The 15580-nt window shown below is 40.0% G+C and overlaps 1 protein-coding gene across 3 annotated transcripts in view; it reads left to right on the forward strand.

Annotated features, from left to right (window-relative positions):
- The window catches only part of TTC7A (tetratricopeptide repeat domain 7A), a 177603-nt gene that overhangs the window by 68713 nt on the left and 93310 nt on the right, over positions 1-15580 (forward strand). For all 3 annotated transcript variants that reach the window (XM_051616042.1, XM_051616041.1, XM_051616043.1), the window contains 3 exons: positions 767-884; positions 6147-6204; positions 9510-9582. In XM_051616042.1, coding sequence (XP_051472002.1) covers positions 767-884; positions 6147-6204; positions 9510-9582 — 249 coding nt within the window. The remainder of the gene's footprint in view (positions 1-766; positions 885-6146; positions 6205-9509; positions 9583-15580) is intronic.

A 15580-nucleotide genomic window follows, 5' to 3' on the forward strand; every position in this document is an offset into this window, starting at 1 on the left:
ACAGATCACTGCAGAAGGGCAGTTTCTGGTCTGCTGGTATGCTTTGATTCCAATTCATTACAGGTGACTCCTTTTAGATGTTAAGGAACATGAAGATGCTGAATCCTGACAAAGCTGAGTATTAAAAGAGTGCATTTCCGTTACATCTGCAGTACTTGCGTCTAAAACAGTTGGATTTCAAACAAAATTTCCTTAAAATTCAACAACCCCATCCCAGAAAGTCAGTTTTAATGTAATAAAAGTTTCTTGTGGCAGCAGAATTTCAAGCAGTGCTGAACTCAACTTGCAGTGAAGTACTTTCTTGGTTTACTCTTCTAACATTTTAAAAGGAAGTAAAATTTGCTAAGGTTTAAAAACATTGTACAGCAAAACTAGAGGGCCTCCTTTTGAAGGCAGAAGCTTGTTAGACCTTTCAATGTATGCTAGAATAGTGTATAAGCAGTCAGTTGGTCCAACCTTTGTATTTAAGGTTTCATGATTGAAGCATGTCTGAAGGGAATTGTAAAAATTAGATTGTGTCCTTCATTAACCATAATCATCTGGAAATAGTTTAGGATGGATGCTTAAAAAAAAGCCCAAACTTTTCTCAAAACAGTACCATGTGCACCAAGGTCTGCTAATCTGACCTTCTGCGTTTTCCTTTCTGCACTGTTTACTGTGATCACTGAATGGCTCTCAGAACTCTTACAGGTAAGTTTAATGGGATCATCTTATTGAAGCAAGTACAGAGGACATGCATGTAAGTCTCAGCCTGTCTCTTTTGCAGCTGGAAGAAGGAGAAAACTTTGCTAAAATGGTGATAGACCTGGGTGAGGATGCTGGAGAGTTCCTAGCAAAGGGTTACCTGGCACTGGGTCTGACATACAGTCTTCAGGCTACTGATGGTGAGTTACCCTGTTTGTCAAGTATGTTGTACAGAAAACATCTGTGCGGTCTTCGGTGCAAGCAGTGGATATTTATTAGAAACTCTGTTTTTAGTGCTCACTGGATACGGAAAAAAATCAGATTGCAAGACAAATGGGGACTGTTCACTTGCTCAGAGAACTGTCTTCTATGGAAATAAAAGTGAAGTTTTTAGGTAAAGGAAGAAATGTGAATAATTACTTAGGAGGTGATACTCTGTAGCCAACAGTGCTGGGGGGGCTTTACTTGGATATTTTTAATTCATTTCTTTTGCTTATTTACACAACAAAAAGTCAGATTTTCCATCTATTTTAATATTTTTGTCACCCACTCATAAATCATGTAAAGAAATACAGTCCAAGAACTGGAGTCAGAAATGCCTGACTTCAGTTCCTGGCGTGATACTGATTCCCCACAGAGATTCAGCCTCTCTGTGATGTCGTTTCTTTCTCTGCTTAGAAGTAAACAGGATAAAAATATCTACCTCACTGGTACGTGTGAATGTTGACTAGACACAGACCACTGAGTGCAAGAAGTTGGGGGTTTTTTATGCTACTTGCTTGGGTTTTAAATGACTGGACAATGGGCTCCAGCAGATTTGGTGCGTGGTAGAAAGAAGGGCTCGAAGTCCCAGTGTTTGAGAGAGTTCTAGCTCTGATCTTCATCAAGCTGACAGGTGGGAAGTCTTTGTTTCTTCTAACATAGTAGGTAGTAGTCTTTCTAACATCTAAATAATGGCTGAGCTAGTGTGTTTCCTAATCCACCTGGCAGTCCTGCCCACATGCAGGCAATGGCTTGTGTGTCAGATGGGTCCCATTGAAATGAACCAACTTCTTCCAGCAAATGAGCCTGAAACAAAGCTAAAATGATTGCATGGTGTCATGGAGGTATGATACGAGTTACACCAGAATTCAGTAAGGCATGTATATGAGGAAGTGGCTTGTGCTCTTCAGTAGTGGAAGTAGTGCTAGACAGACATATTTGGTCAGCTGTTCTGAGAACTACTTTCCAAAATGGAGTCTAACAGGCACTGTAGCTCTCTTCAGTTCTTAATTTCTCTGCCTCAGAATAGTTTCCCCTAGAAAGTTCATGTCAAGCAAACAAATGTCCTTCCTAATCTGAGCTTTCACCTATATATATGTATTTACATTTCATTATACACTGAGTTTGCTTAACAGCCTAGCTTTTTAGGTATTTTTCCTAGATTTTTTTTAAGTTGTCCCTAAAGCTCTACAAGATCCCAGAGATCCTTTTCAGAGCTAGACGATTGTCTGTTAGCCCATAACAAGCTATTTGTTATGGAAAGAAGGTGGTTTCTAAAGAGCAGGGTGGTGGTATAGAGTCATGTGCTGTAGTCTGACCTTAAACATAATTTGGTGCAGCAAAATGCGAGTTGGAAACTTTTCTTCTGGAAGTGAAGTCATCTCTGAGTTTTCAAGAGATTAGTTCAGATGCTGCAATAGGTGTCCCTTTTAATGTAAAAGAAACAAGTCTTCATAACAACTGCTTTGTTTTTGTTTCAGTTTAGCATCTGATTTATATTGTGAAACAGTGGAATATCTTCCCTCTGCTCATATCTGTAGCCTTTAAGTCAGTAGGGACAGTCACTCAGTTATTTGGGGGAAATCTGAAGAGTATCCATCTTTCAGGTTGTATTTTAATAAAATTAATCAAGTCCTTCAAAAGCATACTTATGATAATCATGAATATGGAGCACCATTTCAATAGAAAATGTCAAATTTGCACTAATGAGACATTTTTCAGTAGCATCATTTAAAAATAGCTTTTCATAGTGAGGAAGCAGGAATAAAGCATACTGAAAGGAAGAGAGCAATTCTCCTATGTAATCCTGCCTAATACTGTCCATTTTGTTTATCATTGTGTTTATACCAGTTCATAGTAACATATGCAGACACATAGTCAAACATCTGTGAATAGATGTGATTTCTGTAACTTTCCACTGGAGCTGACTTCCAGTGACTCAGCATTTTCAATGGTGGCTAAGTGTGAAGGGTCTAGAGAACAAGTCCTTTGAGGAGAGGCTGAGGGAACTGGGATTACTTAGTTTGGAGGAAGCTGAGGGGAGACCTTGTTCCCCTGTACAACTACCTGAAAAGAGGCTGTAGTGTTGGCCTCTTCTCCTAAGTGAATAATGATAGGACCAGAGCAAATGGCCTCAAGTCGCGCCAGGGGAAGTTTAGATGGGATATTAGGAAGAATTTCTATACTGAAAGAATGGTCAAGCACTGGAATGGGCTGCCCAGGGGGGTGGTGGAGTCATTCATCATCCCTGGAGGTATTAAAAAAGCTTGTAGATGCAGCACTTCAGTACATGTTGTAGTGGGCATGGTGGGTTTTTTCTGGGTTGGCAGTTGGATTCTGTCTTCTTAGAGATCTTCTCCAACCATGACAATTCTGAGTTCTGTGTTTCAGAGATGTTTGACCAATTGCCTTGTAAAGCTTACAGCACTATATCAAGATGCCTTCCATCCAGTGTTAGGCTTTCTTATTTAATAATTCCTTTTCTATATATATTTTTTTTTCTCCTGTGTGACCAAATCCCTGAGAAGTTGTATTAAAGCCTTTCCTTGTGACCTGCAAAACAGCACTTACTAAACAGCGGAGACAGAAGAGAGAATCCTGCTGAATTACAATTTAAATAACTTGTGGACCATTTGATAAAAAGTCGCTTTACAACTATTAGATTTATTCCTGGATGAAATAAGACTTCCTGAAACTTATGCTGTGTAGCAGTTTGTGTAGCTTCCTTGTTCTTAATGTCTAATTACATGTTTCTTGAAATAAGTCTCACTGAAGTAGCTGAAAGATGTGTCCTCAGAGGAAGTCATTGCCACTTTTGCCTCACTCTTAGAAACACAGATCTCCTGTTTGTACAGAATGACCATCTATTGCTCTGCTCAGTTTTCTGCAGATCTGTTCCCCAGTGGGTCAATGTCAACAACAAACCTTTCTCTTCCTCTTGTACTTGCAGTTTTGACATAAACTGTATTGTCAGCTTTGGCTCCCTTAGGTCTGGTGAAGAATCCATTGAAGACAGGGGAAGGTGAGATGGCATTAACAAATGCCAAGAGGAAAGACCAGTTTGAGAATGCATTGTGAAATACAAGTGCTCTTCATATCTAACATCACCACCTCATATCCTGTGAAATCTATGTAGATTTAACAGACCCTCACTGTTTCAGAGATAAAAGTGTGTGCTCTATCTTTGTTTCCATTTAGAATTTTAGTATACAGGCACAGATCAGGGACTGCATTCAAAACTGTTTTTATAGGTCCTTGTTGATTTTATAAGAAGTCTGTATACTGATAGCACAGATTAATGATATATAAGAATGTAGACATTGCTTATTAGGACTCATGCTATTTCCCAGTAGTGCAGAGACAGAGCTGACTAGCTGTAGAATACTTACTTCATTTCCTTGACATATTTTGTACTCTTTCTGACTACAAACTGAACACCAGTCAAATGTCTTATCAGGTGGAACTTAGAAGTTATCCTAGCTTTTCCATTGGATGTTTATTTTGGGGGCAAATAGTAAAATTTCTTTCAGTCTTCCTCATTGTGTGGCATCTTCAGAACTGCTCTGTAACTTACGTGAGGAGTCTTGTAGTTTCCTTGAGAAACAGAATCTGACGTATTTTTCTGGATGAAGGTTTATAACTATGATCATATCCTTTCCAGTGTCTCTTTAAGCATTTTTGTGTTCACATTGATCTTCACTCTTAATTTTTTTCTCTACATTTTCTTTCTCTATTACCCTTTTTGCAATATTTAGCAGTGGATCTCAATACTCAATTTAAGGCTATTCCAAGTATTTACAGCTACTTCTAATAAATGCTGCATTTTGCATGAAAGCCTATGTCTTCAAATTTATTCTTTAAACTGATTTTTTTTTTGTTCAGTTTTGACTACTTAGAGTAGATTTTGTGGAATAAGCAATTTTTTGTGATCTAAATGATTTGAGAAATCCTGAAGATTCCTGTTCCTCCCAAATGAACCTGTTGTTTTGAAGAGCTGCTGAAAGATATAGAAATAAAAAAGATCTGATCACTGTAACTACTTTGGCAAAATAAATTACTTTCAGAGTTTCACTCACTAGAGTGTTGCAGAATCCAAAGGAAGTAGTTACCTTTGTACATCTTGTAGAGGAACACAACTCTCCTCTTAATAACTTTTAAGGATACTTTATTTTTATCTGGGTTTGTTTCTTAAGTATATACTAGTTGCTGTTCTACTGCTTTCTATTCTGGAGCCTACACTGACATAATGTATGAAGTCAAGTATATTCATAGGTGGATGTTTGCTGATGGATTCTACTCAACATTTCTTTATGCTGTTGATCAGCAGCTCTCAAATTCAGGATAGGCAGAAAAAGAAACAACTTCTATGCAAAATCTGAAAACCAAGAACCAGAACAAGCCAGCCAATGAACTTCTGAAAACTATTGCTAGCTTTCCAAATATTTCGGATCTGAGAAAGCCATGCTTCTCCAAGCCCTTCCTCCATTCCCCTTGCTCTTGATGATGGTATCTTGTGATATCCTGGCATAAGAAGGACTTGATTCTTCTCCTTTTGTGGTTTTGGCTAGGAATTATTTCGCACATGGCGAAGTGAGCATAGTGGGCAGGATCCTTCAGTCAAGCAATTAGAAGCGCCAAGGAGAGCATTAGTGGCAAATGCCACACTTGAAGTAGCCTAAAAGTCTGTTGTGGTCTTAAGGGAGGTTGTGTGTTGTCAGGGGATTTGTCATAGAGCTGAAAATTTGGCTCCTAGTGTTCCCTGTTCAACCTGCAACACCCTCCTACATGAAGATGGTGGTGGAAACAGCCTGTATCTGAGTCAGAAAATTCTGCTGGTTACTGCTTTTAGCATATACACCAACCTGGCAGAGGGCCTGTTATACTCTTAGTATCTAGTTAGCCTAGTCCCCTTTTCCTTCCAGATCTCTTCAGTGGCATATATAAGTAAAAAATGCTTTGGCATTTCAGACAAGGGAGTCAGAAGAGTCTTTAAGAAAAATTAAATTGACAGTTCAGTTTAAAATAGTGCTTTTGTGCTCTTTAAAAACAAAATGGCATATTTTCTAGCTGTGAACACTTGCAGCACCAGATTTCCACAGTATTTATGCAGCTAGTTTGAAATATTCTGTGCATGTGTAACTGTTTATTTAATCTGAAACATTGACTTCAACTCTTAAATGGCATTGTATCTTCTCCTACAGCTACTCTGAAGGGCACTCAGGATGAATTAAACAGGAAAGCACTTCAGACTTTGGAGAGGTGAGTAGTTTGCGGAATCTTTCATTGTGTAGTTCTTTGGATTAATTCAGAATAATTGTGTTTTTAATCATTTTATCTTCTGTGTATGGCTTCCTTGCCTGGAAGTTTAAAAACAGTTCAGTAGATTTCAGCAATAGTCATGTCAAAACCATTCCTGTGATGGCTAAATGCAGTGATGATTTGGTTGAATATCCAAGGTTACCTGTTCTGCCATTAAACAGAAATAACCCTAGCCCCAGATTAGCTGCAGTGTGATCTACAGTGCTGGAAGATTCAGCTTCCTCACATGATGCCAGCAGGCAAATGTGGAAAGCTGGTTTTGTCTCCATTCCTGTGTGAAGCAGGCTTAAACTCCACTTTTCCTCATGGTGGGAAAGTACCTTCACCACCAGGCTTTAGGCTGCTATGAGGTGACCTGTCATTGGCGCACTTAGCAAGGGCATAGGGGAGGAATAATTGCTGTTCTAATGAGTGTTTACATAAGCTGTTGTATGAAAAAAGGTCTGTGGAGCTAGTGGTACAGAGTAGTCACCACTCACCTGTACTTCACCACTCTATTTTGTGGGGTAGTCTGATCCAATGGCTCTGCCCTGAAAGTATCTGTGAATTAAACTCCTCTGGAACTACAGAACTGCTTGGGTTAAAAACCATTTTTTGTCAGTACTGTTGTGATAGAGAGGTGAGATGTGAGCTTCCTGATCCTGTAACAACTAAGTTGCACCATCCAAAATACACTTAAGTGGTGTTTGGGCATTTAACATTGTAAATGCAGATGCCTACAGGTGTCGGATGACAACTAAATGGAAGCTTGTTTTGTCTAAGTCTTGGGGTGAAGTATGTAATTCTGGATTTGGTGTGATCATAAATACCTTACAAACGCGAAGAAAATTTGAGTTCTTTGGTATCTTAAAGTGCAGATGTAGCAGGTTGAACATGTTAATGGATCTTAGCTGTTTTTCTGATGCTGAGCAAGGAGTCCAGCACATTCGTCTTGCACTGGTTTTGCAGCAGTTGCAACAGCATGCAGTAAGTAGTTCTGGGTATTTACCCTATAGACATCTGAAAAATAATTTTTTTAAAAATTTGGTCACTTTTGAGACCAGGAGTATACTTAAAGTCACACTAGTTTTTGGACTCGGATGTACTTTCACTACTGCCCTATTTTGATGTAACTGGGGAGCTGCAGTGCTTTGAAACTCCATTTATTTTTATCCTTTGACCTTTCCCACTGGCTGTGTCTTGTTTTCATAGTATCTTAACTCTAGCTAGGAAGCAGACAAGTTTCTAGCCAAACATTAGGTACTCAAACTTCAGCCAACAGTGACTATTAGCTGGTTACTAGAGCCACCCTAACTGCTTGAGTTTGGTTTCTTTCTTTTTCTTTTATCTTCTTTGTTTTTCACCTGTTTTTAAAGTATGGGTGTGACCTTTCAGGCTGTGGTTTGGCCTGTAACCAGTCTTTGCAAGTGACCTTTTCAGCTGGAAGCTTGGATCAAATATTTTTCTTACACCTTTTGAGGAAACTGAACAGTAAAGTAGCAACCCTTTGTTTCTTTCCAAAAGCACCATGAAGCTCTTCTCCCATACACCCATGTGAACTTCCCTCATGATTTATTGTTGGAGAGGCTACTGAAGGTTTCACAGGAGCTGCCTGCTAAAAAGGTGGCTCACCTTGCTCACCTAGCTTAGGCCAAAGCTGGGTTCTATCTTCTGTTGTCTTCTTGTTGTTGGTTGATTTGTGGATTTTTTGTTTCAGTTTGGTGTTGTTGTTGGGGGGGTTGTTTTTTGTTTGTGTGGTTTTTGTTGGATTGTTTTTTCTATTTGTGGGGTTTTTTTATAGTGGAGGAGAAATTAGTGACTTGCCTGTACTAAGTGCACCTTAACACCTTTGGCATTGCTTCAGAATCCTTCACTTGCAGAGTTACAAGACACATTCAGTCCATATTAAATTAATTAATACTGTCAACTCCAGCAGTTTCTTGCTTATAGGCCAAGATGGCATTTGAGAGGTGGCTGCCATTAAAATGGTGTGTGGATTGTTTCCTGAAGTAATTATTTTGATTTTTGTTTGTTTATTATTAGCAAATTAACACTTTTGGCAGGATTTTTAACCACCAGCCTTGCCAGTCTCATTTCTCCTTCATAAGGATGTTAATTGTGCTTGATTTGGGCAGAGCAATGCAGGTGCAGGCTTCCTTGGTGTCCTGGAATGCAGCCCAGAAAGAGGTCAGGAATGTTGGTTGGCTATGAGGGACCTTCCTCCTCGCCATCTCTCCTATGTGAAATGACTTCCCAGTGCCACAGAACTCTGTGGGTCAGTGAGGGGATATTTCACTGGTTCGTGGGCTGGGCTGCTGATGTGGCATGAGCCTGTGCCCCCCATTGTTCCTAGTTAGATACCCAAAACACTGTTTTCATGTTGCCTTGGTTAATGGCTTCTCCACAGGCTAGCAAGCTCAGACTGCAGTTTCATGTTTAGCATAGTCTGAGAGGGACAGTTCTGCTCTGGTTGTCCATCCCTGTTGCCTGCCTTGCACAAGCCTGTGTGAAGAACCTCCACATCTGATTCTGGAGACACTGCAGCCTTCACTAGTCAGGGGATCACTTCAGTGCATGCTGGTGCCTGCTGTGGACTAGAAGGTGATATCTAAGAGATTCAAGCTTGAGAAGTAAGGGCTTTGGTTTTGGTGCAGGCTCAGCTCCTCCCATCAAGTTCTCATTCCTTCCTCAATGTCTTCCCTTTCCAAATTAGGAGTCTACTGCTGATAATTAGACTAGAAGCTGCAGAGCAGAGGATGTTTTGTGTGTTTGAACAGCAGCTGACATCCTGAGCTCCTGGTCTTTAATTCTCTACATGCTCATAGTCATCATAATAGCAGAAACAATTATTACTTTTTCAGCACTAACCTAACCCTATTGTTTGAAAAGTGGCAGTATAGGAACAAGTAGGACAACTATCTCCCTCACCTAAATTACCTAAAATAATGGTTTGATGGGTTTGTCATGAGCTAAGAGCTACTTTATAAGTTTCAAAACATTAAGTGGCATTTAATGAAGGAGCATGGAAGTTGTATAACATCCTGGCAGCTGTGTTTGTCGGATTTGTTCTGTGAGCCTGGCTTAGCCAGGCCAGCAGTGATGTGCTTTTTGTCTAGTTTCAGTGTGTTCCCCCATTACAGGATGAATTTTCTCTCAAAGAGGTCTGAGTTTTGTTCTGTGCTTGTGTGTGACTTGTGGCAAAGCAGTTCTGCAAAACACAATCTAACAGTCACTTTTCCTTTTGTATTGTGTGGTCATCCTTAAAGAGCACGTGACTTGGCCCCAGAAGATCACCAAATCATCCTCTACCTATCACTGCAACTGGCTTTTGTCAGACAGGTATGTGCAATAATTGGCAACCACTGAGTCATGAGAGGGTGGGAGAAGGGCAGTCCAATTGAACAAGACCCAGCCTTGCTAAACAGGGTCCCTTCCTTCCTACATTGTAACAGATGTCAATTAATCAGAATATGTTCATGTAAAATATCTTGTAATTATTATTTTTTCAATAGTATATTCTATAGCACATGGGACAACCTTCCCAGGGGCGTGCATTCAGCTCTAAGTGGTGAGCAGTGCTGTTCCCACTTGGAGGGACTTTGTCTGGGTGGGGCCAGGGAGGTGTGTTGATTCCTGTTCCCTGAGTATCACGCTGTGTCCTGCTGCAGGCCACTCCAAAGGCTCTCCTGTCACTGCCTGGTTCTGTATCACGCCAGATCGCTCGCTGTCTGTGCTGGGATTGGTTTGTTCCATACTTGGGCACGTTCGGCGTTAGGCTTTGATGGGTGCTGGAGCTCTGCAGTGAGTGGGATTAGTTGGCGTTTGAATGCTGCTGCAGGTGTTAACTCATAAAAAATAAGCTGATCAGCAAATACACTTCACTGCCTTTCAGGAATAACATTTGGGCTTTGCTTTATTTTTCTGTCCCTTCTCTTTATAGTTGGGATGTTTTTTGTTTCTCTGTCCTTTCTGCTTAAAAGCCAAAGCCTTTATTGCAACAGCCCCTATTTTTCAAATGCTTTAAAATTTCATCATCATCGTGTCCTTCTTTGGCAGGCTCTCTGCTTGCTGCAGTCTTCTCTCCTTAGTCTACACCATGGAATCAAACAGTTGAATCCCTGTTACTTCCCTGAGCTATTTAGGGGAGCTGTGTGTTCATTAGGTTAAGCTAATTGTTCCATGAGAGAACACTCTTGATAATGTCACTATTGTAACCCTTTCATAATGAGAGCAGTGTGTTGTGAGGAAGCCTGCAATAAGAAAGTACAATTAAAATGGCTTATTTAACTTTCTCGTCTACCTACTGGCTGCTTTATGATGCAGTTTGCTCAGGCTCTTTCATTAAAAAATATCCAGCTACCCTTCTTTCTCTCACAGATTCTGCCTTTTAGGGAGGTTGTCTGATCTGCTGCCTTTTCTGCTTCTTGCCATGAGTAAAAAGCATTACAGCTTTTCAGCTGCCATCCTTAAAATCAAGAATTTTGTGGTCATTGGTTCTTTGTTGTTTTCACTGCTACTGCTCCACTGCATTTTAACTCATTACCCTTTCTTTTCGTCTAGCTGTAGCCTGTCTTTACACCACTGTTTTGTATGTCTCGTTTCATCATTTCCCTGCCCTCCTATTCTTTCCATTCGGTCTCTTGTCCTCATGTTCACTTTCTCTTTTGTCTGCCTCACCTGTGTATTTTCTTCCTTGATGTTCTGCCAGTCGCCCCTGCTACCATAGATGTGTGATCCAAGGGTGTTGTGTAGTGTCAGCCTGACCCCTGTGATGCTACCCCTGCTCTTCTCCATCTAGTGAATTATAAATCTTTAACGCATGCTTTGGGACAGAGGAGATACCTGAGACATCTTTATTTTTAGACTGCTGTAAAATACCCTACTCTTCTTTTGCCAGTTTACTTAACGATAAACATTTGGTAATGCATTTTTAATATCCTTAATTATTTAAAGTATCTAATATATTCTCTTTCTGATTAACTGAAAGATAAGTGATACCTTTTGTGGATAGAGTGCATTAACTATTGAACAACATGGTTAGGGCTTTCATCAGACAATGCTGCAGGACCAGCAAATCAGGCTGTTCCTACACAGTAGGTTATATTATAATACCTGAATGTTATTCTCCACAAACAGGCTTTTTTGTTTTTTTCCATAGTCAAGGTCAATAAATGAGGTAACCTTACCCAACACTGAAAAATCTAGGTATCAGCTTGCATAGATAAGAGAGCATTTTTATGAAACAAAGCAAGAGAGGCAGCTGACTGGTAGAGTGCCAAGCAAAGTTGGAGCAATTCATCTTCCTTAGAAGTCTGTGTACAATATTTGCAATAGCTCTTGTCTCTGTCAGCACTGAGCAAGGGAGAGGGGAAATGGAAAAGCATAAACTTCTCTCTGACGCACAATGAGGACGTGACAAGAGGAGGAATTATTATAAAAGGTTTTCACAGAGTTGACAGTTGAAAACCACTGGCAACCAAAATGAAATAGGGTGATCTGCTTTGTGCTTGAGTGTATGTGTGTGGCTCTATGTCATAAAGACCACCGGAGTCACTGGCAGGATTGCAGTCGCTCCTGGAGTGTTTCTAGGTCATCCCCACAGCCTTTTAGGTGGATTTTTCAGCAAAGCTTAGAGTAGAATACCCTCTTTTTTAAGGAGTGTCTCAGTCTGGTTTTCCTCCAGAGTTGAAGTGCCACAAGGCCAAAGTCAGTATTTTCTGTGGTGGTTATCTCCACCTGCAGTGCCCGGCTGGCAGCTGGCCGAGCCGATCGACAAATGAGACTTGTAACTCCCAGCTCCTGGCGGCTGGTTCGGCTGCTTCTCCTGTTTCTGTGGAAACAGCATTTGGATCAGCAAAAACAAGGTAGAATTAACATTTTAAAGCTCACTGGTTTTAATGCCTTGCCTACTTATTTAGCAGGCCAGTTTCTATGGAAATGACTCTAGAGAGTCAGCACTCTTGTTATTTTTACGTGCTGGTTCCCTTCTCATTTTTGGTGGTTGTATTGTTTCTGACCTTGAATACCATATAAATCTGTATTGGATACATAAAAACAACATGGGGGGTGTTGTGCCATTTTAATACTTTATTTAATTTGACCTTTCTTTGCATGAAAACAGGAAGGGAAAAACAGCCAGGGGCCAGCAGCTGAGAATTAAGAGTTCTCGCTTACCAGTTTCACCTGTGGGCTGCCGACAGACCTGATGTTTCAAGTGGCAATAACCAAAAAACACCTTCCACCTTCCAGATTGTCTGGATGTAAAAATAAGATAAACATCAGTTAAGACAGCAGATAAAATATTTTAGTTGTTTTCTCCACAGTTTTTATTCTGGTTTCCAGAAGGCAAGACTGCTGACTTTTCTTTGCCCTAGGAAGGGAGCTCTGTTTTAGCAGGTGTGGAGAGGTCCTTCTTTCCATGATTGCTGGATGTGGCTAGTTCTGGTCTGTGTTTCTCCCAGACCAGCTAGTGCCTTTTCTGCTAAACAACAATGTGCAGCTTTTCTGTCTGGGTCCTGGCCTAGATTTTTTCTGGTGATCAAAACCAACTTGTAGTAAGAATTAAGTAATAATTTAACTCTCAGATATGTCCATATCTGCTTTCCTGAAGTTCTGGTGGACTGTAGGAAGTCTGTTTTCAATGGAAGCTCTTGCCAGTCATTAAAGCTTTCTCTTTTCTATAATCATATGCTACAAAGAGGTGGTGGGGATAATTTCAATGGTTAATTAACTGTAACTCAGACCTGATGTGAAATGATAAGGCCTGGAAACTTCTCTTACACGATCCTGTTTCATTTACCATTCTAAATATGCAAGTGCATTCTACTGTTGAGAATTATTTTTAACACTAGTAATGTTTTCCTTTTTATACCTACAATTGCAACATCCCAGCATTGTTTTTAAGGAAGAGTGTAGCATTAAAATAAATAAAATTATATAAGAGGCAGCCTAAACAATCCATATTGTGACATTATTTTGGTAGTGCTGCAAGATGTTATTTCTGGCTTACTGCAGGATCTTTGCTTCCTAATCAGTGTGATCTGATATACCTGTGTGCCATGCAGAACACGTGGTATATTTATTAACAGAAAGATGAATCAGAGGAAAGGTAGCATCTTCTAATTGCAGGCCCCACTCAGACCTGCAGTCCAGCTGAAATAAGATTACTTTAAAGCACTTGTAGGGAATTTGAACTGGCAGCCTTCCTCTGATACAGCCCTGAAGTTTCAGGGTGCCATCTGGCCTGCCTTCTTCCATCTTTCTCTTATTACATAGTTACTTAAATAAATAAGCTGTGGCATCCGTCAGTAGATTGATGATCTCTGCTTTTCAAAATACATTTATGTTCACTGCTGCCAAATATCTTGCCTTTATTGTTCTAGAATTTTAGTTTGTATTTTGTTGCACCTGGTCTGTTGCAGGTTGTTGTTTTGTATAATGCTTCACATAAAGGAACAGAGTCTCTTTGTATTATCAAAGGGTATTCTTTCTTATTGTGTTTTGTCCTCTGTTTCTAATTATGCAGCAGTCTGTATGCTACTAATGGTGTTACAGCACTAAGGAATCTTTCTGAGCTCAAGTTAAACAATCAGTTGTCAGGGAAGCATGATTAACTTCCAAAAGCAGCCATTACCTGTGACTCTGATGGTACTAGAGCAAAGCACTGAAATGAGATGTAACTGCAAGCCCCATGCTTTAGAACAGGGTGAAATTATTTTAGATTACATCTATTTCAACAGTATGTGACAGAAGCAACCACAACTGACTTTTTTCTGCTGCTTTATTTTGTGTATGTTGCAACAGAGTCAGAGAGCTGCTTTGGTAGCTGGCATCTTATTATGGGTATGGAACTGTGTAATTGTTGGAGTTTTGCACATAAAAAGCAAAGTCTCAATGACTGAGTTTGCTTGTTCACATGCAAAAAAGATCAAGTATCCTTACAAATTCTAAGCCCCTCAGTAAAGACACTAGTTGCAAGTATTATTCTTTGTCTGATTCATACTAGCAAATTAGGATCACCTTCCCAAGTCTTTGAATAGAATCATAGAATTGTTGAGTTTGGAGGGGACATCTGGAGGTCACTCACTTCAAAGCATGATCAGCTGGAACAGATGGCTTGAAGCCCCGCCCCCAGTTGTTTGTTTTACAGATTTTCTTTTTCTTCTGATGAACTTCTTTTTTCCCAAACTTGGAATTTCTTTACAAGCACTTGTGCAGGCCTGAGACAGAGGAATAGAAAAAATAAGGGATGTTTTTAGCCTGAGTACAAGAAGTCTCTTGATAGCAGCTTTGTTTATGCAAATCAAATTTAAATACCTCTCATATACCTACTGAAGAACTTGGTGGTCAGGCAGATCTGGGCCCACCACAGTCTCATGTCTGTTGTCCTTTTTCCAAGTTGTCATTGCTAGCGTTTTTACATGGTAAGATAACGTGTCCTAGTAAGCTGCTGAGGAGACACTGGTGATTTAAGCCAATGTATTTTTCTTTGCAGTAGGCTATAATAACACATGTGGTTAAAGTAGCTTCACTGACCAGCAGTAATTCATTAAAGCTAAGCACTCAGTCATATGTCCCAGTCTGAATCTAGGCCAGGACATTCAGCAGTTTTGAAGCTGTGGGCCAGATGCCAGTTCAGGGTTATGCCTGTGGAGCAGTTGTACTAATCTTCCAGACTTGCATGGAGTCACCAGTAATGGAGTAGTTAAGTATCTTGGCTTGCATATGCTCAAGTAAGAGTGAAATGTCATTTGGACATTAGGACAAAGTTGTCCCATAAACAGAACATGTACCAGGTTCCCAGAAGTATACCTGGGATCCAGATAATCAGCAACCTCTGTTGCAACTGCAGACAGTGTAATTGTTGATCTCCTTAATTACAAGTGACCTGTTTTCCTGAATTATCTGTGGAGATGGTGGGACTTTGACACTGGTGGTATTTCAAGGCAGGAGAACATCTTCAGAGCTTTGCTAGGTAGGAAATTCTTGTAGTAGAAAAGAAAGTACTACATTCTCCATTGCTTAAAAGGGAAGGAGGGGGAATGTATATATGAGGAAAATAATTTTCTACATTTTTTCTGGTTTTGTTTGCTGCAGGCTTTCAGGGTCAAACACAGATCTGGAATAATTGAAGTAACAGTAATATCAGGCACTAGAGAATCTAAAAAAAAAAATTAAAAATCCTCCATATAAAATTTACTGCTACCTAAAGGAAAAAAAATCTAAGAAGTTCCCTTTTGAATGGATAGCCTAAAATAGGATGTTGGATCACAAACAGCATATGATATATTTGCATGCATTATAGATGTTAAGTTTTCTGCCAAGAGAGACTTGGTTC

Source organism: Apus apus, chromosome 3, assembly GCF_020740795.1.
Source record: "Apus apus isolate bApuApu2 chromosome 3, bApuApu2.pri.cur, whole genome shotgun sequence".
Lineage (NCBI taxonomy): Eukaryota > Metazoa > Chordata > Aves > Apodiformes > Apodidae > Apus > Apus apus.